Here is a 22283-nt window from a genome sequence, read left to right as displayed (position 1 = left end):
ATAGCCACAATTTCAGCATCATTACTTCAGTGTCACGATGCTTCAGAAACATGCTGATTTGCTGCTCAAGAAACATTTCTTATTATTGTCAATGTTGGCGACTTTATTTTAACACTGCTTAACACTGTTTTTGTTGAAATCGAAATGCATTTCTTTTAGCATTCTTTGATGAATAGAAAGTTCAAAGGAACAGCATTTATTTGAAATATATATATTTCTGTATATATTTTTAATACATATATATACATAAATACAAACTTTCACCTCCTGTCATGACCATGTACTGTAAAGTAAACCCGTGGGTCATGGTTTGGCGGATTAGCATTAGGCAGTTTGTTGGCCCTGCTGGTAGATCTTACTGTAACTACACTATTATATTTTTTCATCAAAAGTGTATTCTAATGAACTACTTTTTTCCCCTCGCAATAGCATACATTCCAGAAATGTCATTAACAAAATTTGTAGATAGATGAGAGACCACTAATAAATTCTAATCATGTTAATGCTTATAACAACCATAAATAGGCCTATAGTTTTTTTCATTCTAAAAATAGAGAAGCATAGTTGTGAGTGCTCTTTTTGTGTCAGAGAGCACTGGCAGTAGGATGTGTTTCAGAGAATCTGAACAAAGTTGGAGAGAATGTGAGTATGTGCTGACTGTGTGAGTATGCTCTATTTTCATAGGCCATATGTTTCTGTTTAAACTCTTTTAAAGGGGTGGAGCATCATTTGATTGGCATCTGTTTCCCCTTTCTCTATTGTCCCGCCCCTTGAGCCTTTAGCTCTCGGTTTATTTTCCTCTTCTCATCTTTCACTCCTTTCGTCAGCTACCCCTTTTCCTTTTCTCTCTGTCTTTCTTTTCCCCCTTTGCTCCATTTCTTTATTCAGTCAGGCCTGTGTCCTGCTGCAGAAGGGATCTGAACCTCTTAGAGGAGATGCCAGAGCCCATATGAGTCTTGTCGTTGGTTGGACCCCTGGGCCCAGGGCCGGTAGGATGTGCTTCAGGTTGAACTGTGCTTGCTCAAAAGCTTTTACCTTGGAACTTTAAGGCGGGATGAAACTGGATGATTAGTAGGATTTGTTGTACCTGAGCCTTTTGAATGTTGAGACATTAACTCCACATATCTGAGCCTCTTTGGGCCTGTGTTCTTGTTGATTCTTGGATGACCCTTGATCTGTTACCACGTGCTGATTGGCTGGGGCTGTGTTGGTGTTGGTGAATGGCGCGGCGCAGTTCAGGTGGACACGGGCGGGGAGGCAGCTGGCTCACGGCCTGTTTTTTTCCATCATCCTCAGGGAAAGAGCGTGGAGAAGCCTTGGGTGCAGAGGAGTGTATGTGTGTGTATGTGGTGACGGCAGACTATCAGCGTCAAGAGAATACAGAAATCAGCCTGAAAGCAGGAGAGAGAGTGGAGGTGATTGAAAAGAGTGAGAGCGGTGAGTGACACATTTATAACACACATACATAACATATTGTCATATGTACAACGGGGTCCAAAAGTCCAATGCATTTCCATGCGTGTATTTTGCATTTTATAATGTAATGCAACATTTTTAATTACTTATAACTTATATTAATGACATTTTGAGTGAAAAGTTCAATTGAAAATAGACCATGAATTTCAGAATGTCTTCGTATTTGATTATTCTCTCTTTTGCTTTAATGACAGCAGCACTCAAGCTGCGTGAACTCCACAAGTTTGTCTAAAATCAGATAATCTTGTTCTGCAGCATGATTTGAGATTAGTCTTTCATGGCAGTTGTGCTTATTTTTTAAATTATTATTCCTTTTTGGAAGCTAAATGAGAGAACAAGAATATATGACTACCATAAAATGACCAATTTAATTCAAAAGACATGCAAAGAGTCATGCTGCTGTGAGCATATAAGACATGCTGCTGCTGCACATATAACATACATGAAATAACCCCTGTAGCAGATCTATACAGGTGGAACTGGGTTTGAAAGCGCACTGCAGACTGCTAACAGCATACAATGCCAAGCATTTGAATGTTGAGCCGCAGCTCATTTGGCTGCTGATGCTACAGCGACCAATCAACTGCGCTATGAAGATAACGTTGTGATCGCTGACAAATTGAGTTAAGGACCAATCAGCCTGCGCCATCTAGAGTCTCATGACAGAACTTTGTATTTTGACACTATGACTATTTGGATGTTTTTGTCAAGATTTCTAAGTAAACATTGCTTGGTTTACTAGAGTTTAAATGAACAATTGTTTGGTTTACTATAGAATTGGAAAGTTTTCAGCCTACAGTGTGTGTTTGAAACAAATTGCATGTCTGGAGAGAATTCAGAATGACCTTTTTACTGAAATACTGCGTTGAAATTTGCAAATAAACGTACACATGCAAAGAGAATTAAGCAACCAGTTGTGAGGAAATCAATGATATTGAGTCATTTTGGAGCAGTAGAAGAGTTGTGTGTGTGTGTGTGTCCTGAAAAATCCCACCACAGCCAGCGCGTTGTTCTTGAGTGAAGGTCTTTAGACCGTCTTAATGGATCCTCCAGAATATTTCCTCTGCAGAAAAAGTGTACGCTCATATGCGTATGTGCACTTGTTTGTGTAGATGTTTTTGTGTGAGTGTGTGTCGCTGAACTCTTTATGTTTAAGTCATTATGAGCTTAAAACACTACTCTCTCTCTTCCACTGACTGTAATTTCTCGTCCTCATTAGTGACTTCTAATATCTGTTAACATGTCTCTCTATCTTCCATTTGTTTGGAATATTCTGATTCTGTCCTTTAACACACACACACACGCACACACACACACACACACACACACACGCACACACACACACACACACACTCACACAGATGCAGAAGTAGGCTACTCTGTAGAAGTAATCTGGAGTACTGAACTTATATGAGCCATTTATATGTTTATGTGTCTCATATTTCCTCAGTATATTATGCTTTTGCAGAGTGATGCATGCTGGGTAAAGGGCCTTAAGATATTTTTTTTACACAGCATAATAAACTGTGGATCTGGCAACCTAGTTTTGTTTGCTCTAATGAATGTTTCACACTGTGAGCACTAACTCAAGGCAGGTGTGTGCAACTATAGTGACAATGTTCTTGTGATAAGCATAAACATTTTTGTGGTTTTATTTTTTTGGGAGTATTTTCTAAACATTTGTGAAGTATAGCTACAAAGGTTAAAAATATGCATTGTAAAATATAATGTAAAATGTATTGTAAAAATGATGTAAAATACACTACCGTTTAAAAAAAAGAATTTAATACTTTTATTCTGTAAGTATGCATTAAATATCTATCTCAAATAAATGCTGTTCTTTTGAACTTTTTTGTATTCGTCAAAGAATCCTGAAAAAAATGTAGCACAGTTAAGCTGTAATGATGCTGAAAATTCAGCTTTGCCATCAAAGGTATAAATTACATTTGAAAATACATTAAAATTAAAAGTTTTAAATTGTAATGATATTTCCTAATATTTATTTTTACTGTATTTTTAATCAAATAATGCAGCCGTGATGATGAGCGTAGTAGACTTCTTTCAAAAATAAAAAAGTCTTATCAACTCCAAACTTTTGAACGGTATAGCGTAAGGCGTAAGCATTAAAAATATTTGATATTTTTAATATCTGAAGTTAAAATTAAGAACATTAATTACAGATGCATTTTTGCCAAATCCTTTGTCCTTAAAAATAATGTTTAATGATCTGAATTTTTTTTGTTTATGTCGATGTGCTCAGGACTATTAAGACAGAGGGTATGTGACCCAATTCAAAAGAACAGCTGGAATCAGTTACATCAGTGGTATGTGCTCACTGAATCTCTCTTTTTCTCTCTCTCTCTTTCTCTTTAGGGTGGTGGTTTGTAAGAACAGCTGAAGAACAAGGTTGGGTTCCTGCAACATACCTTGTCTCTCTCACAGGACGCCGAGACAGCCACAGAGCAACGAATGGAGAGAGTAAGGCAAAGATACACTGCTAAACTACATATTTATTCACCCACGCTGCTGCTAAACTGATTTAAGAACCGTTGAAGAAACAAAGCACATCTTTTACAGCAGATATCAGAGCTGCTGGCTTTTGTAAAACAAGCAGCTGCCAAATGTCCTGTTTTTCTTTGTCTTGCGCAACCCTTAACTCTTAACAGTTTCCATCCATTGGCTTCACGAGATTTATGGGTGAAAACTGTTGGTTAAGTCTGTTATGGATGCAAGTTCATGCCATGTCAGCACATAGAGTCTTGCTTGGATGAAAACCATTCAGTCATCAGATCGTAGTCTAGGGACCCCCTCACACACGCACACACACACACACACACACACACACACACACACACACACACACACACACACACACACACACACACACACTTTTCTTGGAGCATTTAACAGCCTGGGAGTGGAAATTCCAGCAAAGATGTCAGATTTTCCATCTCTTGGTCCAGAAGGCTTTTGCTGTACAACTGGGTCCAACACACGCTGACCCATATTACAGAGAGAGAATATAACTAGAGGTGGAGACTAGTTTCTGCAGTGTCTGCATGTTTTGATTGGTTTTTCCACTGCAAAATGAAAATAGCAAGCAAACTAAATGCACAAGCATTACATAAAGTAGTCCACATGATTTTTTTTCACTTTAGGTTTGCTTAAAGGTATAGCGGAGGATTTTCTTTTTCCGGGTGGATCATCAAGACTATTGGTCCTCCTAAGTGTCAATCATTCTGGTGATATGTTTACGTACGTGCTCGTCCCTAGGTAGTTTTCGCTTTCTGCGCATGCGCACTTTCAGGTGTATATGTGTGGTGAGCTACGGTTTCAGCCATTCCTTTGAAAATGGCGGAGGGTCGCAAGAGAAAAAAAGTCTACGAGGTGTATGATAAGAAGAGAAAGGAGAAAGGCCGCAGAAGATAGAAACAAGACCAGAGTGTTTTTGGGAGAATATTTCACACGATGGTGTGCGCTCAAAACACAGGTTGGGCTTCCCACTGATGCCTCAGTCGCGAAGTATCTACTCGACATTGTAAAGTTTGGCATGCTATTTGGAGAAATCCATTTAAAATCACTGTTAGTAAAAGTTAATGTAAGCTATGATTAGCGATGCTAGCCCTGGCTCAAGTCACGCACCGCGTAGACACGGTAAACATCTCAATTTGCTCTCTCGTGCACACGTTTAATAGGCGTTCCCTCTCGGGAGCAGGTAGAGTGTTGCGCATGTGCATTTTTTCAAAAAGTGGAGAGGGCGGTTCTTTTCTAAAATTTGGGAAAATCCTCCGCTATACCTTTAAATTATTTATGAATGTTATTACATTAGACAACAAAATAACAAACCATATATATTTTAAATAAATATACCACAAACAAACCTTTATCCAAAACATTTCACAAAGTTTGTTCAGTTTGATATGATAAAACAGTAGACACACTTTTCGAAATTAAGGCAAAAGGGATTTCTTGATGTCTTTATTCAGACGTCAGTGAAGTTCACACAGGTGAAGTTCATCACATTAACTATGAACATGTTCATAGTTAATGTGATGAACTTCACCTGTGTGAACTGACTTCATAAATCCACTGACTTTAGAACCAGTTGGTTAAGTAATTGCAAAAAAACACAGCACTTTTAAAAACCTTGACACTCAGAAAACTTACTTCAGGAGGAAAAGTGTAACAAATAATAAGGTTTGATATTTGCATATAAAATTCAATAAGGGATTTCCACACTGTGCTTAACCCTGGGTTATCATCATTCATGAGTTAACACGGCAGTGCGCAAGTGCTGCGAAACAGACAACCAATCACATGCCTGAAATTCACGTGCTTTGGACAGTCATGGAAACACAGCGTGTACTGGCGTTTGAGGGAAAGAATGCCAAATGTTGATGGGAGTCTCGTCAGCTGAAGTGAAGAAGAGGCTACCTTTATAGTCTGAAAAATCCATTATATTGCAGTCGGCAATGTATAATATGATGATGCGCAATATTAGAGCCTTTATGTAAACAGGTTGAGTGTATCCAATCAATGAAACTGCACTGCAAATATGCAGATAAGAACATTAACCCAGGGTTTAGGGATGTATAATGTGAAACATCGTTTTATGAATATCCAGGATTAATTGTAACCCCGGGTAAATTATGAGCAGTGTGAAACGCGAAGCAAGATATCCTAGGATTCCGTTTATCTGGGTTTTAGAGTCCTGATGAAATGTTTAAATGTGACTGTAAGTGTCAAATCATTTTGAGGGTACTGTATGTGTAACATGTGGCTATAGTAGTTAGCACTTGATGAAGAGGGAAATCCAAAATAATAGTCTTTAATGACAAATCTCAGGAAAAACACAACCACATAACTCAAATACAATACAGAACCAAGAACTGAGAAAACTAAGGTGTTAAATACACAGGGAGTAATGAGGTAACGCAAGGAACAACAGATGAAGGTAATCAGTAACTATAGAAAAAAAAACAAGGATCAAGAACACAGGCAAACGGGCACAGGGAGAACCAAACTAAAACACACTGAGACTAAACAGAACCAAAGCATACACCTGAGAGTATGAGTACACGTGCAAGACACCGACACAGATTTAAAATGTATTTATTCTACGCTTTTTTCTCCCCTGTAAGTCTAAGCATTGCATTCGGTTGTCTATGTATGTATCCAGTTGCAGGACAGTATACAATGCGCTCTCTTTCCTCTTTTGTTCGTAGCGGAGTGGTATATTACAGTTCAGTCCTTCAGCAGTTCGAGTCAGGATGAGCTGGGCTTTGAGAGTGGCGTCATTGTTGAGGTCATCCAGAGGAATCTGGAGGGCTGGTGGTTCATACGGTAAACTCTTCTTCCACATGTTTATTCTTCTCTTTGAGCTACTTTAATATGCCTTGCTTTCCTTTGCTGGAATTTACTCTGTATTTGTTGGGTTTTTGCAGAAACAGTAAATGTGATTATAAAATTTGCTAGTTGAGCAGTCAGCGATGTAAACAACTGTTTTTCTCATGACAGTGAACAGCACAAACCACATGGAATCTGATCTTTTCAATTCCGATTTGTGCCACTTCCATATGTAGTACTAAATCCGATTCAGGTCAGATGTTTTGCAGCGCGACCTCAATCTGAACAGTCATACTGGAATTCATGCGACTTTTACGTCACTCTCTAGAGAGCATCATTCATCACAATTCGGCCTCATGGAGTCACTTTTTACACTCCCGAAGTTATCAAGACAGTTGGGAAAGGTATCAGAACTCAAAACTCTTTTTTCGCATCCTCATCTTTGTTTTTAATATTGCCTGCACATAAATTCGCTGGCTTCCACGATAGATCACACTATAAATAAATGCGTAATCACTTACTTTAATGTCCTCCATGTTTACTTCTGTATAACAGCATGCTGCGTGACATCTTTTTATCGTTTTTTTGCGGATGTGGGACAGTCCAGGATCATGATCTGTTCACACTGGAATCTGATATTGGCCACATTTAAAAAAATCGGATCTGAGCACTAAGGCTTGTAGAGTGAACGTAGCCTAATATGCTGATTTGGTGCTCAAGAAATATTTCTTATTATTATCTGTGTTGAAAACAGTTGTGCTGCCTAATATTTTTGTGGAAACCGTGAGGCATTTTTTTTCAGGACTCATTCTTGAATAGAAAGTTCTATAGAACAGCATTTTTATCTATTTGAAATATAATTTTTTTGTTACATTATAAATGTCTTTACTGTCACTTTTGAACCATTTAATATTTGCTAAATAGAAGGAATAAATTAAAAATAGTTAAAAAAACTTTACTTCTGACCCCAAACTTTTGAACTGTTCTTGTTTTTTTGGGGCATGTGCATTATCTCTCTCTTTCTATGGTTTCCCCTCTCAGTTATGGTGGTAAGGAGGGATGGGCCCCAGCTGCTTACCTGAGGAAAATGCAAGATGGTGCCATGGCTGGTAACCAGGCAAATAAACCAGCTGTGTATGGTCAGGTGGAAATCATCGGAAACCTAATGGAGATCAGCAACCTCCTGAACAAGAAACCCGTTAACGAACGGCACTCGCATACACAACCTGACACCAATGCACACCTTAACAGCAACACACTAATACATTCAGCAAACACATACATGCACTCGCAGACTGACACATATACACAGTACAACGGCGATGCAGAGGAGACTGATGCTTACAGTAACAATACACACACTGACAGAAACAGCAGCATTAGCACAGCTGCTAACATGGGCAGCAGTAGCTCAGAGAGAGACTCGGATGATCAGGTCAACCAGCACACAGACTCGAGTGCGCATCTGTCTGTCTCAGATAGCAGTGTGTCTGTGTCAGTGCCAGATGCTTGTGTACCTGCGTCTGCTTCTGAAGCAAATGTGTCTTCAACACCATCCGCACTAAAGACCAAAACTGTCCCTCCATCTCCAGCCATTGCTCGAGTCGCACCTCAGAGATTCCACAGCGTTGAGCCCAGTGAGATTCTTTCTTAAATTCATTTTTTGTCATTTCCTTTCTCTTTATATTTCTCCTGCTCTTTTCCTTCTAATTGTTTGTAATGTTGTTCTTTCGTGTAATGTGTTAAAGATACACATTTTGTGTTTTGATTTGTTTTCCCTTTCTAATCCAGGATCCCCATCAAACAATCAAAAACCACCTCCCCGTCGAGAAAACAGCCTGGTCAGTATGTCTCTCTCATTTTCCCTTTCTCTCCATTGCACACAACACACACAAATAGGTCATTTTGTGGTTTATATTATGCTGAACAGCATATTCTTCTCTTCATGTTCAGGGATTTCAGTTACCGCAGCCCCCAGATCCCCCTACTGTTGAAGCCGAGTATTACACCATCGCTGAGTTCCGGTCCTGCTTGACAGATGGGATCAGTTTCAACGGAGGACAGAAAGCTGACGTACGACACTGTTCAGTAATCTACAGGGTGGGCCATTTATATGGATACACCGTAATAACATGGGAATGGTTGGTGATATTAAAGTCCTGTTTGTGGACTTCTAAATGGCCACCATGGTCACCACCCATCTTGAGGAGTTTGCCCCCTCACATATACTAATGTGCCACAAACAGGACTTTAATATCACCAACCATTCCCATGTTTTTACGGTGTATCCATATAAATGGCCCACCCTGTACATGGAATTATTTGTCATTTACAGTGTAGAGGTTTTGGAGAATAATACACTACCATTCAAAGATCTGAGGTCATGAATACTTCATTTCATTACTTCAAATTCATCAAAAGTGACAGTTAAGACATTTATATTGTCACAAAGGATTTTGATTTCAAATACTGTAAATGCTGTTCTTTTTTAGTTCTAAAGAATCCTAAAATAAATATACCAGTTTCCATAAAGATATTAAGCAGCAACAACAACATTGATAATAATAAGAAATGTTTCTTGAGCACCAAATCAGCATATTAGAATGATTTCTGAAGGATCACGTGACACTGAAGATTGGAGTAATGATGCTGAAAATGTAATTGTTGACATTGACATCACATTAAAATATATTAAAACAGTTCATTTAAATCATAAAAATATTGCTAAATATCACAAAATAAATGCAGCCTTGGTGAGCATAATAAAAGTTCTTTCAAAAACAAAAACCTTTACAAAAATATTTAAAATAAAATCTTACAGACACCAAACTGTTAAACAGTAGTGATTTTTTAAAAATGGCTTTTTTTTTTTTTTTTTTTTTTTTTTTTAATTCTATATCAGTGTAAAAAAAAAAGCTACAATATTCACTAGAGTCAAAAGTGTGACAACTGAGCCCAATGTTCCCTATTAGCTTCAAATTACACTACATATAAGTATCTCTGTGGAAGACCTAAAGGCTGTGTATGTTTACAGGTCATTGAGAAGAACTCTGGAGGCTGGTGGTATGTCCAGATTGGAGAGAAGGAGGGTTGGGCCCCTTGTTCTTACATTGACAAACGCAAGAAGCCCACCTTGAACCGCCAAACCAGTACATTGACCCGGCCCAAGGTCCCACCTCCTGCTCCGCCAATCAAAAAGCAGAACTCGCTTCCATGTGTTGAGTCTGAGGTTGTGAGCCTAGCAAGTCCACGAGTGTATGAGGAACCTGAATATGATGTTCCAGCAGTGGGCCTTGAATTTGACCCCGAGCTGGAGTTTCTCAGAGGAGACGCACCAACTAAAGCCCCTCCTCCTCTGTGTCAGCGCATCGTTTCCTTCACATTGGGCGAGGGGGATGAAGAGGATGATGAGGGTGTATATGCGAATGATGGGTTTAGATCTGTGCCACAGCGTAAGGACAGTTACTCTGACATATACTCGCCCTCTGCGGCCCATCGGGCATCTATGTGGGATCCACCGGAATATGACGCCCCTACAATCGAGCCCAGCATTGACACCAATACGACACTCTACGCACACTCAAAGCAACCTTACCTCAAACAGCAGGCTGATGAGTCTAAATGCAAACCATCCGTGCGTCCGAAACCCGCAAACCAAGACTGTAGTTCCCTCAGAAGCCCCCGAAACCATGAGCAACCAGGCCGGATGCAGTTCAGGACCTCCTGCACATCTGAGGAGTCAGAAAATGGCTCATGGGATGATTTCCAGATGAGATTCTCTGATCCGTCTTCCCTCCTGTACCGCACTACTGCAGCGTACCAACGAGAAGAGCCGTGCGAGCTCAGCTTTCCTGCGGGAGTGCCGGTGGAGGTGCTGGAGAAGCAGGAGAGCGGCTGGTGGTTCGTCCGCTGGGGGAACGAAGAGGGATGGGCACCCACTTACTATCTACAGCCAATCAAAAGCTCAGAAACAAGTGGTATAGAAGCCAAAACCACCGAGAAGGTTAATTCTGAGACGTCTTGGTGTGCAGCTCCTGAGTTGGAGATTTCGGTGCAGGTAGATGTTGGAAAGATGGGTAAATGTGTAAGTTTGGAGAAGAACGAGCAGCGTGTTAACCAAAGCCTGAAGGGCGGACACAGATCTAACCAGCAGAACTGCAGGGTTGGCGTGAAGCAGCTCGCCGTCAGACCTCAGAACGTCCTTAAGGACAACACTAATACGCACACAACTCCCACAGGATGGAGGAACGACATGGTGACTAATCATGCCGCACTACATAGCTACAACGACCAAACGTCCTCTTCCTGTGTAGGTAATACCGAGAGCATGAGGCGTAAGGTACCGGTGTCAATGGTGAAGCCTAAACCTCATTTGATCCACAACAACCTGCGCGAGGAGTACGTTTCTATTGCCGATTACTACGGTGATGCAGAGACCATGAGCTTCCCTGCAGGTACGAGGCTGGAGGTCCTGGAGAGAAACCCTAATGGATGGTGGTTCTGCCGTGTGCTCGACACGGCTAAAACACGTAAGGGATGGGTGCCCTCCAACTTCCTGGAGAGGAGGAGCTAGTGTTCTTTGATTCTGCCATCAGAAACAAAAAAGGATACCAGAATAAATGATTTCCCATTACCAAACAGCATTCATTTTAAACACTCTATCTTGACCGTGACCCCAATCAAAACGTGTTTTCTTTTTATTTCATATGAGACATGACCTTCACTGTTCACAAAATCAAAGGAAACACAAACAAAGCAAGTCCCAACTGTTGATTGACACCTTGTTTATATGCTGTATACTCCCGCTTCTGCTGGATGATGTGATGTTGTTGTCACTGAACAGGCTTTTAGTTATTGTTATTTTAGTTTAGTTAGCTGGTCTTGATGTGCTGCAGAATGCTTCTTTTAAAATTTCTCTTTGTTTTTTTTGGTTTTACTAAATAAATATATCAAGGTCTGTTTACAGACTATATGCACTTTCAGAATGTCTGTCGGTCTGTATGTCTGTCTGTCTATATCTATCTGTAAATGTCTCTTTGCTTGTGTAATTAAACATGGTGCTATTCCTATTAAATCACTTCATTTTCAAACTGAGTCTTATAATAAATGTCCAAGTGCTGTTTTCCATCTTAATCACAATAGCTTGATTGTCTCTGTGTGTTTGTGTCTGCGCATTAATATATAAATCAGTTAGTAAGTCGTCAATCATGGCATTTTTCACAAAAAACTAGGTAAACAAGCGTGTATACAGATTACAAATGCTTAAAATAAAAACACAATTGCACGTAATAAAAACCTTTAAAAAAATAAATAAATCTATAATTATATTTATATATTCACAGTAACAACAAATAACAACCAGCTCTGTTGTTGGATATCATTAAAGTAATAGTTTTATTTCACAATGAACATAGATAAAGGTTATTGGCACTTGCAATATTGTGAATGTCTACTTTTTTCAATTTGTTTTGCAGAAAAAAAAAATAGCAACAGATCAAATCCACAATGCGACAGATTCAGACTCTGGATTGATTTAAAGTATACAAGTCAAATAAATATTTATTTCCTGATAAATGTGAATAGTTGGTGGGGGGGAACAAACATTGAAAAAAACATGTGAAAAGTTTTGTAAGTTACTAGGACATTATCAAACTGAAAATCAGAATCAGTCTCATTATACCTTCACTTTCCATTGTGCACATCTAGCCATAAGATTTATGATTTATAGAATCTGAGATTATATTAATGTCATGTATTAATGTTGTGCCATTCGCATTTGCACAGTCACTTCTGGGTTTTCTCTGCATTTTTGGTTAGTCGTTTTAAGCAGCCATTTATTGCCTCTTCCTTGCAGAGCTCAAACAAGCAGCACAGGACATGTGGGAAATCCTTTTGGAAAAGGACAATGACCTGTTCAGGGCCTCTTCAGAACCATCCATGTTCTGGGATCCTGTTTGTTGCCAGGTTAAATGCTGCGGTAAATTTTGATGATGTCTCTGATTGGGCTGCGACACATGGGGCAACACGGGTTTGACATCTCCGTCAGCTTGCCACCACACACTGAGCACACACACATGTGTCCGCACGCGTACAGCACTGAGTCCACTGCTCTCTCACAGCAAATTAAACACTCCTCACCAGTAATCGCACAGCATGATGGGGTATTTGGAGATTCTGAGGACAGTGAACTGAATGTTGTCCCTGGTGACCACAACAACCACATAGAAAACAGCAATGAGAAAAACATTAAAGAATTTGGTAAATCAACAAAAGAATAACAATGAGAGACAGGAACACACCTGCAGAACTGCTGAGGCTCTGTGGGCGGAGCTGAAAGATGTCAGTAAAGCCCATGACTGCTGTTCTGTGTCTCTGATTGGCTGAGGTGTGACTGGCATCACTAAAGATGGACCTCTGTGTTTCTGAACTGGATGCAGTGTAACCAAAGGACGTGCCTAGAAAAAACAAAACAAAAATTATTAATAAAAAATATTTGTATAAAATGAAAAAAAAACAAAACAAGCATCTTCACATTATGTCTGAGAATTTTTTTTTTTTTTTTTTTACCCAGTATGCTGATTTGCTTGATGTGAGTGTGTAAATCGAAGATCATCCACAGAGGAGTGGAATTATCTACACACATCTCTCTACAGGCTCTCCCTCCATTATGACTCACAAGCACCTCCCCTTCTGCAGTTGCCCGGAAACCGATGATATCCCCGCCCACAAGTGGTGAAGTCAGGCAGCTAAAAGCCCAAAATTCTTTGCGGTCCAGCAGGTCGTCTGGATTGACTGGCAGGTGCTTTGGGTTAATATGGGCCGGGTTACAGGAAGTGAATCCGTAAGACAAAAATCCATTCAGGGCAGATGATCTCAACGAGATCTTTAGGAACACACACTCTCCACAGCGCAATGGTCGATGCGTGAACACCAGAGCACAATCCTCACGTCTGTTATAATAACGCACCGCTATGTGTTCAGTCAGCAGACGCAGACCGTTGCCATGGACACAGTGAAAATGCAAGTCATCGTTCAGATGACGTGACAGCACTGAGTTGAGGGCGTTTGGAGAGCTTGAGAAAGATGGCAGACCGTCCTGGAGGTCAAGCTCAGAGCAGTTGCTTGACAGATGCCAGTCATCCATCCCTTCATGAGTCAAAGCAGGGCAGAGATATTCAGCTGGCACAATCTTGCTGTCTGTAAAACAAACACACACTGCATTTAAAATCAGAATCATGCCATTATTCTAAGTGATTGCACTTACAAGGGACCCTGTGCCATTAAGCAACTACCTAGCAACCAACCAGAAAACCCTAGCAACCACAATTCCACTCTCATTTCCCCTATTGTTACATACACTACCGTTAAAATTTTTAACGCCAGTTCTGCCGTGACAACTTTCGGAGGTATTGGCATGGTAATGGTAATGGCAATGTTAATGTATTTGGTCTTTGCGAAATATACGGAGACTTGCTACTGCCAATACATTCATAGACATGCTGCTTTGAGCATATAAGACATGCTGCTGCTGTCATGCCAGAACTTGCTATTAAGATTTTTTTTTTTTTTTTTACAAAAGAAATCGATACTTTTATTTAGCAAGAATGCATTAAATTGATCAAAAGCGACTTTTACATTGCTACAAAAATTCCTTTTCAGGTAAACTGTTGTCTGGAAAAGAAGGTATCATGGTTTCCACCAAAATATTGAGCAGCACAACTATTTTCAACATTGAAAATAATAATAATGACCATCCAAGACAACACCCTAGCACTGTGGCAGTAAGTTTTGCATGGGTAAGCATATTTCCTTCATATATTGTAAAACTCTATTGCTCATGTAGCCTGTAATCAGCAACATCAGTATAATTGCACTGGGTGGTTTTTCATTTTGACCTCAGTCAGTAAGAACTTTGCCATTGGCCATCCACGGTGAACAGCCGCTGATGAGAACACCAGAGCTTCAGTGATGGAAATTACTGGTCTGCTATAACTTTCACAGCAGTCGCATCAGCAGAAACGTCCCCAGACGCAGTAGATATTCCTCTCTGGTTTGCTTTTAGTTTCCGGGCTTGACGTCGCTGCCATCCACTGAAGTGCCTTCAGCTGACGCAGACTAGTCTGAACAGGAATTATTAAGACATGGAAGCTTCAGTGACACTGGGGTCATGAAACGGAAGATCAAAAGGAAGGAGGCACGTGGATTGGTTCTTTAATATTTTAAATGATTTCTGTCATGCTGATATTTAACAATTAAAATACTCTATCCCTACACAGGAGGAAATTTAGGTAATATGTGATGAACTGCAGTACAAGGGACCTTCCATCTAGAATTAAAACACTTTAACAAAATGCCAGATGTGGTGTGATCTGCATTAGTAAAAACAGGAGGTGATTTTAGTCACAGCATCTGGCCATCTGACAATAAACACATTTTGGAAGCGGCAGAGGTAATGTGAGAGAGCACAGTGCGTGGTTCATCTATAAACCAACTATGTCTGTCTATTTATACAGAGGCAAAGTGCAACTGAAAATACGTTTGAATACACATAGAGGATGTTGCTAGCTGGATAACAGAAGCAAAATATGGCTTGATGTTTGTGTTTTTGCATGTGTCTAGTACATTTCTAAATCTGAGATCAGGTTATATAATGAAGGTTAAAATAGTCTAGCTGTCCCAAAGGTTAACTGATGTTACACCAATACTGACCCCTGATATCAATACACACACACACACACACACACACACACACACACACACACACACACACACACACACACACACACACCGTCTATGCTTGTGAACACACCCACTTCCTACTGCTAAGACATACTGCTATCTGACTCTGTGGAAACATTGACTATTTTTACTCAAACGTAAGAGAGAGAGAGAGAGAGAGAGAGAGAGAGAGAGAGAGAGAGAGAGAGAGAGAGAGAGAGAGAGAGAGAGAGAGAAGACTGTTTGACAGGTGAGGTTGAGACAGAGATGCACTTTCTCCTACAATGTGAAGCGTTCAAAAACACAAGGAACCTTTACTTTAACAAATTTAACCATATAATCCCAAACTTCAAAGACCTGAATGAAATTTCTAAATTAAACTTTCTCCTGGGAGAAGGAGACAGAACTTATCTTGCTGCCCAATATGTACAAACATGCCACAACCTGAGGGGCAGTGAGTGACCGACACACAAATATATCCAAACATTGTGTTAAGTTTCATAACTTATATATAGTAAAGTCATTACTATATAAGAACATTGCTATATGTTTTTTTTTTTTTTTTTTTTTTGTTTTGTTCATATAACTGTTTTATTATGTTTTTATATATTACGTATATATTTTATTTGTATATTTTGTATATGCTTTGGCAACATTGTTTCAAAAACTTTCATGCCAATAAAGCCCCTTTGAATTTGAATTTGAATTTGAATTTGAATTTGAATTTGAATTTGAGAAGACCGTTTCAAAATAGTGCGATAAAAAAAGTACTTAAATTGTCAAAAACAGTGCAGGGGAGTGACTAACTAAAAGTAAAATTGCTGCTAAATTAAGTAATTTTTTGTATTGTGACAGTAGCTCAGCTCTTTTCAAAACAATACAGAAATAGAAAACAGTTTATTTTACATTGTAATAATATTTCACAGCATTACTGTTACTAATCAAATACATGCAGCCTTGGTGAGCAAATAAATAAATAAATAAATAAATATAAAAACCTTACTGACTCTAAAATTTTAAACGGTATATCAACCTCTTTTTTTTATGTCGTCTTTTGGTAGCGATACACAAAATAATGTCAGATTTAATGAAGCAAGATAATAATTAGTGTAAATTTTGTGCATTAGTGGTATTCTATTACAACTAAAGGAAAAGTCATTTTGCAAAATGGTAGTTTAACAGTAGTTTAACTACTTTAACATATCATAAAGTCACTTTCCAAACACTGTTAACAGCTGCCAATCAGTTTTTTTAGGTGAAGAAAACTTCTGATTAATAATACCAAACAACAAAAACAACTGTATTCGGAATCTGCATGCATTTACAAATTCATTAACAAATAAAAAAAGTTTCAGGCATAATTCTTCTCATTGTCTCACTGAATGCTTAATCGGCTTAATTAAACCTGACTTTGTTTCCACAGAATCTCAATAAAACAGAATTATGAATGGAGTGGAGTTTCATTGATTTTGTTCAACACAAATAGTTTTTTCTCACTCTGCCAGCATTCTGGAATTCCCCAGCATACGTTTTTCATTTTTGAAGCGAAAGTGTTGCTAGGCAACATTCCAATCTCTCCAATCTTTTTTCCATTGGGCAGTTTTTGTAATTAGGATAAGAGTGTATAAATCTAGGATTCTATTTTTAAATGTTGTGAATTTAAATTGTTTAAATGTGCTCGGCCCAGCGAAAAAACAAACTGGCCTCTGTGAACTTTACAACTCATCAAGCGATCAGCACGAGCTCAGTGAAGCGCAGCTCAGATACTGGCCCACATTACACGCCGACCTGGAGCTCAGCAATTCCACTTGGAGCAAACTCTGAATGGCACATCATCTGATCTGCGTAGAGAGTTATTTCACAGAGATGTCAGACAAACCAGCTTCAGGCAGTTTGATGACTTCTTGGTTTAGAACTTGACGGGACATTATAAATTCTTGAAACTTGATAGTTCATATAAGAGAAATGTGAACTCACCAAGTAGCTGCACTCCACGTGTCAGCCCGTAAACGTCAATGACCGCCCATACCGGCTCTCCGACAGGAACACCGCTGAAGAAGAAGATGGGACAGCCGCCGTTAACCCGGTAAAACACTCGTCCTGTGTTATCCAACCAGAAGGAAAGAATGGTTCCTTCTTCACATTGTTCCTCAGGAAGTGCTCGGGCCCAAAATCCCCTCTCGCTGACCAGATCCGGGCAGGCGAACCGCGGCAGCCACGTCGAACACAAGTCTGACGGGTCCACCGTACTGAAACCCACTCGCAGGGCACCACTCCAACATCCCTGTCTCTTTGTGATCTAAAAGAAGAGGCCAAAATGACACATTTTTAAAACAATATTTACAAAAAAACTCTGATAAAAGTTATTGCGTGATGCTATAAAAAGAGACCAGCAGAAGCATTTATCAGAAACGGATTCTTGTTTTTTCATTCCCAAACAACCTCATTCACCAGAACAAGATAACGGCACAACCTCACATGTTAGCATTTCTAGCATTCTCTTTCTGTTTTCCCTTCGTCGGGAAAGTTTGAGATGGAGTGATATGAAGGAGGGATATGTGAGGGCTATTTTGGGACCACACAGGTCGGAATGTGGAAACGGGTGAGAGTTAGGTTACCATACCTTTAGCCTGACCTGTTCGTAGATTCTGATTGGCCGGTTGGTGAAGGTGATGGCATTGCAGAAGCTGGCAATTCGGCGCACGCTGCGCTGTGTCTTGTCCATCACGATCTGAGAGCCTTTAGTGTTGGCATGGAAAGAGAGCGGCAGGAGGGCTGGCATCTGTGGGTATATGCTCGCCTTTAAGGGGTGGCAGTGAAGTGTTTCGCCATCTGAGAGATGGACAAAAAAAAAAAAAAGAAAGTTAAATTGCTTCCAAATATACATGTATTGCCTATATAGGCACTCACAACAGTGTAAATTCTGACGAGCTACTGTTATTACTTAAGAGCTTTGTGCTGTGTTTAGAGATCACAGTGGCTATCTCTGAATGAAAATCTTTATCAAGAACAGAGACAACAAAAGAGACACAGAGATAGAGAGAGAGAAAGAACGCAGGCTTCTGCCATTCAGGCTGCCAAATATGAGGTTATGTCTCCACACACACAAATACTTACACATTGGAAAGACATCTCAACTCAACATCAGACTACTTCATTCTTTGATCATACATTTGATTTTATGCCTTGCAAGCTTTGGTTTACTGAACATTGCTGTCATGAACTCTCATTATTTAAACATTTTACCAGGGCAAAGTTATAGCTGGCTAATCTGAGGTTTTGTCACAATTGTAATGTTTGAGAATGAAAGCAGTTTAAATGTGTCACCAGTAAAGAATGTCATCGTTTTCAACTAAAAGTGTATATCAGTATATAGTTGTCTACTGAGTTACATTATAACGGTATAATTACCAGCTATTGCTGCTATATATATATATATATATATATATATATATATAACTTTTAGTGAAATATGTAAATATATAAATATATAATTTTTTGTCATTGCTAAAGTATTATTTTTTCTGTAGTCCGGTACAACCCATAATTTAATAAAAAACAACAAAACAAACAAACAAATACATAAATTAACTAATAAATACAGGATTGCTATTTTAAATAACTGAAATAATTTGCTGTGATTTAGAATGGTAATACGATCAGTTTTAGAACTAATCCATACCGTGTAGTTATTGAAAAATAAATAAATAAACAGCTTAGAATGTTAGTCAGCCAATCAGAATAATGCATTCTAAAGTGCTGTGCATGGTATAAAGGCACAATGTAGTGTCTGGTATTGTAGTTGAGTGATAAAATGCAGTGATAAACAATTCTGGGATAGTAGATGGTCTTACGCAATTCCATGATGATGAATGAGACAATAAATAAGTAAAAGCATAAACAGCCCTTAAAAGTAGCAAATGCGATGCACATTGATTCTCACAGACGAAACTGGCTTGTGATCAAACACTTGCTCCTCAACTCCCTTTCATATTTTCCCAGGCCCCTCCGGAGCATTAAGTCAAGGACACAGTCTTGTTACGGAGATATTTTTCTCTTTAATTAACTGCTGTTGACATTTCACTAGGTGTGGGTCTTTAGCTTTTAGTTGAGACAGATTCTCCATGCTTCTACTTCCACACATAAGCTCTGTGTGGGCAAATGAGGATATGTAGTTGCAGGTGTATGTGAGTGTATTTGTGTATGTGTTAATAAGATAATCATGAGACACACACACACACACAGCCAAGTGGGACATAAATAGAAATAATATTCTGAGTCTGAGCTCTATGTCATGACAAATACACATAAACCAATATTTGTTTTCATGGTGTGGATTTTTAAACTACATTCTGTTTTACTGATTTAACGATATTTTATATCCCGTAAGACTAAAAGTCCCCATATTTTGTGGGGCGGTTGGTTGGTTGGTCCTTACAAAAACTGCCCCACACAGCCAACAAGCTACCCAGATAACAGGGAACGTTCTCAGAACTAACGCTGTGGTTCTCTCAAAGTTATGAACAAATCATCCAGTAACGTTAATTAAACATTTGTTCAAAGTTATGTGGTCTCTATAATGTTAGCACAAAAATATTATTTATACATTGTTCATGGAACGTTTTATTTTTTTACCTGAAACATTTAGTTGGATGTTCGTCTAAAGTCTTTTAAATGTTAGTTTCAGAATGTTCAGAGAACATTCAAAAGTAACATTCCCATGTTTGCAAAATGATGAAATGGAATGTTCCATTAACATTTGCATAACCAAGAAAAAACATTTTTGAAACATTTTAATAACTAGACGTTTGAACATCCAGGAACATTCAGAAACACAATTTTTTATAACTTAATAGGAACGTTAGCAAAACATTATTTGAACAAATTTTTGATAGCTGGGTAATCACTAATCACAGATTCCAATATCCCTAATTTTTCCTCTTGGTTCGAAGAGATGTTAGGGATTTTCTCTTGATAATAATGTCAAATCCTATTATATGTGTGGACTCTTTCTCTCAGTGCTGTAGGCAATAGCTGGCCTAAGTGTCAGGTTGACTCAGTGTCAGCTTCGTTTACTAAGTGGGTATAAACTTGAAATGGTTTATTATGCATACTTTTCTTGTTTACAGCAAGAAAGAGCAAAACATACAACAGACATATCTAAAACTATGAATATGTGTGTGAAGAATATAGGAACAAAATAGTCCATTTGGAGACATACATAGTATAAATTGCTCAAAACTCTGTGAATAATGTTTTTAATTATTATTAAAAATATCAAAACGTATTCTTTTAAGGTTTGGATTAGAGTTAATCTGTATAACCATCTGAAATATGTTGGAGAAACGGAAGAGAATAAAGTCATTTGTTTGATAAGAAGAATTTGAGCAACAAGTATTCTGTTTAGAGCACGTTTTTAAGTAGACTAACAATAAGGTAAGGAAGATAACAAATTTTCATTCAGATAATTGGGGAAAATGCAGCCATATTTCTTTAAATAATATTCTGAAAAATAATTAAGATGCTCTATATATCAGTTCACAAAGGTTCCTCGAAATCATTATGGAATTATGAATTACACGCATAATTCATTGTTAGGCTACTCACCTAAAGCGGTACGGGTAACCTGCCCACCCATTTCAGCGATGTTCACACTATGAAATCCTGAAAAACGTCTTTGCATTTAAAAATAAAGTAACTCGCACTATGTGTCAGATCTATACTCCGCGGGTGTGTGTTATTGTACAGCGTCTGTACACATGCAAACGCGCTCCCATTCAGCAAGACCCTTCAGAGGATTCTCATTAGCATAGGAGGCGGAGCTTGGGAGGTCTACTGGTCAAGGATTGGATTATGAAAATGAATGAGCTTACGTGACTAGACGCTCTCCGAAAGTTACTAAGCAACGTCTGAATGACCCGATTAATAGTAAGAGTCGTACTAGTATGGCTATGTTTATACATATCCAGTTTTTATATGATTCGCTCTTCTGACGGATCCGTACATTTTGCCTCTCTGCGATGCCTATAAAATGACAGTTGACACAAAATTTACCAGATAAGAGTAGCCTACTTTCACTCGCAGTATCCATAACTATCTCCGTTGTTTCAGTAGGCTGAAAATACGAGGTAACGTTAAGTGGAGATTGACGATCCCTTTGGCATAGGCTGCTGTTGCCTATTTGGATATTGTAACATTATATTTTATCTTCCATTACAGAGTGGACATGACCACAAGCATATCTTGCATTCTAGCATCACAAAATAAAGGTAACGTTAGGCTAAACATGTTTAGATAACAGTGGGAATCTGTTGTTGAGTGGGAGTCATGGTATGGTCTGATATGTGTCTTGATCTAATCAGATTCACTTCAAATGATAGTGATTATCTAATTGAATTCAGTAGACACGTATTATTCTGTGAGTGGGTGTGTGTATACCTGCTGACATTTTCTGTGTATATAAAGTAGCTGATAGGCTATGACATCTTATGAAAGGTCAAAAAGAACAGAACACATTAATCATCACTCAATTTCTTGTCTAAGCTCATCATGATTGCATGAACAAACAAGCGAAGCACACAAACCCACAAAGTGTTTGAATTCAGTTTTGGCAGCAGGAGAGATTAGTTCACCCTTCTGCACTGGCCATATTCCTTCTGTAGAAAAACAAACTGTATGACACAGTGTGACACGTTGCAATATGGACAGTCATTAATGATACTGACGTCATGCTTATTCTACAA

At 38.8% G+C, this 22283-nt stretch overlaps 2 protein-coding genes across 4 annotated transcripts; one reads left to right on the top strand and one right to left on the bottom strand.

Moving 5' to 3' along the window:
• Nucleotides 1-803: 803 nt before the first annotated feature.
• On the top strand, nucleotides 804-11557 carry sh3pxd2ab (SH3 and PX domains 2Ab). Of its 2 annotated transcripts, XM_079852641.1 has the most exons (8): nucleotides 804-989; nucleotides 1297-1437; nucleotides 3850-3954; nucleotides 6702-6819; nucleotides 7864-8459; nucleotides 8614-8663; nucleotides 8776-8895; nucleotides 9857-11557. In XM_079852641.1, the coding sequence occupies exons 1-8, from the start codon at nucleotides 950-952 to the stop codon at nucleotides 11393-11395; spliced, it is 2709 nt and encodes a 902-aa protein (XP_079708767.1). In that variant the 5' UTR covers nucleotides 804-949; the 3' UTR covers nucleotides 11396-11557. The 2 variants fall into 2 exon arrangements, with proteins under 2 accessions (XP_079708767.1, XP_079708766.1); XM_079852640.1 differs by having other exon boundaries at nucleotides 804-1437.
• Nucleotides 11558-12193: 636 nt separating this feature from the next.
• Nucleotides 12194-21339, bottom strand: neurl1ab (neuralized E3 ubiquitin protein ligase 1Ab). Of its 2 annotated transcripts, none has more exons than XM_079853081.1 (6): nucleotides 21148-21339; nucleotides 18164-18372; nucleotides 17518-17839; nucleotides 13390-14019; nucleotides 13122-13277; nucleotides 12194-13023 (listed from the first exon to the last, which is right to left on the bottom strand). In XM_079853081.1, the coding sequence occupies exons 1-6, from the start codon at nucleotides 21221-21223 to the stop codon at nucleotides 12788-12790; spliced, it is 1629 nt and encodes a 542-aa protein (XP_079709207.1). In that variant the 5' UTR covers nucleotides 21224-21339; the 3' UTR covers nucleotides 12194-12787. The 2 variants fall into 2 exon arrangements, with proteins under 2 accessions (XP_079709207.1, XP_079709206.1); XM_079853080.1 differs by having other exon boundaries at nucleotides 18176-18372; nucleotides 21148-21325.
• Nucleotides 21340-22283: the final 944 nt, after the last annotated feature.

The sequence above is a fragment of the Squalius cephalus genome, assembly GCF_949319135.1.
Source record: "Squalius cephalus genome assembly, chromosome: 20".
Lineage (NCBI taxonomy): Eukaryota > Metazoa > Chordata > Actinopteri > Cypriniformes > Leuciscidae > Squalius > Squalius cephalus.
The sequence above is the reverse complement of the archived record's forward strand: the minus strand, read 5'-3'. Positions and strand labels throughout refer to the sequence as shown.

Coding starts and splice junctions, on each gene's coding strand:
- sh3pxd2ab (XM_079852640.1), top strand. CDS start 1,221: ATGGCGCGGCGCAGTTCAGGTGGACACGGGCGGGGAGGCAGCTGGCTC. Junction 3,955..6,701: donor CAGAGCAACGAATGGAGAGA/GTAAGGCAAAGA, acceptor TTTTGTTCGTAG/CGGAGTGGTATATTACAGTT. Junction 6,820..7,863: donor GAGGGCTGGTGGTTCATACG/GTAAACTCTTCT, acceptor TTCCCCTCTCAG/TTATGGTGGTAAGGAGGGAT.
- neurl1ab (XM_079853081.1), bottom strand. CDS start 21,223: ATGCAAAGACGTTTTTCAGGATTTCATAGTGTGAACATCGCTGAAATG. Junction 18,373..21,147: donor GGTTACCCGTACCGCTTTAG/GTGAGTAGCCTA, acceptor TCCATCTCTCAG/ATGGCGAAACACTTCACTGC. Junction 17,840..18,163: donor ACGAACAGGTCAGGCTAAAG/GTATGGTAACCT, acceptor CTCTTCTTTTAG/ATCACAAAGAGACAGGGATG.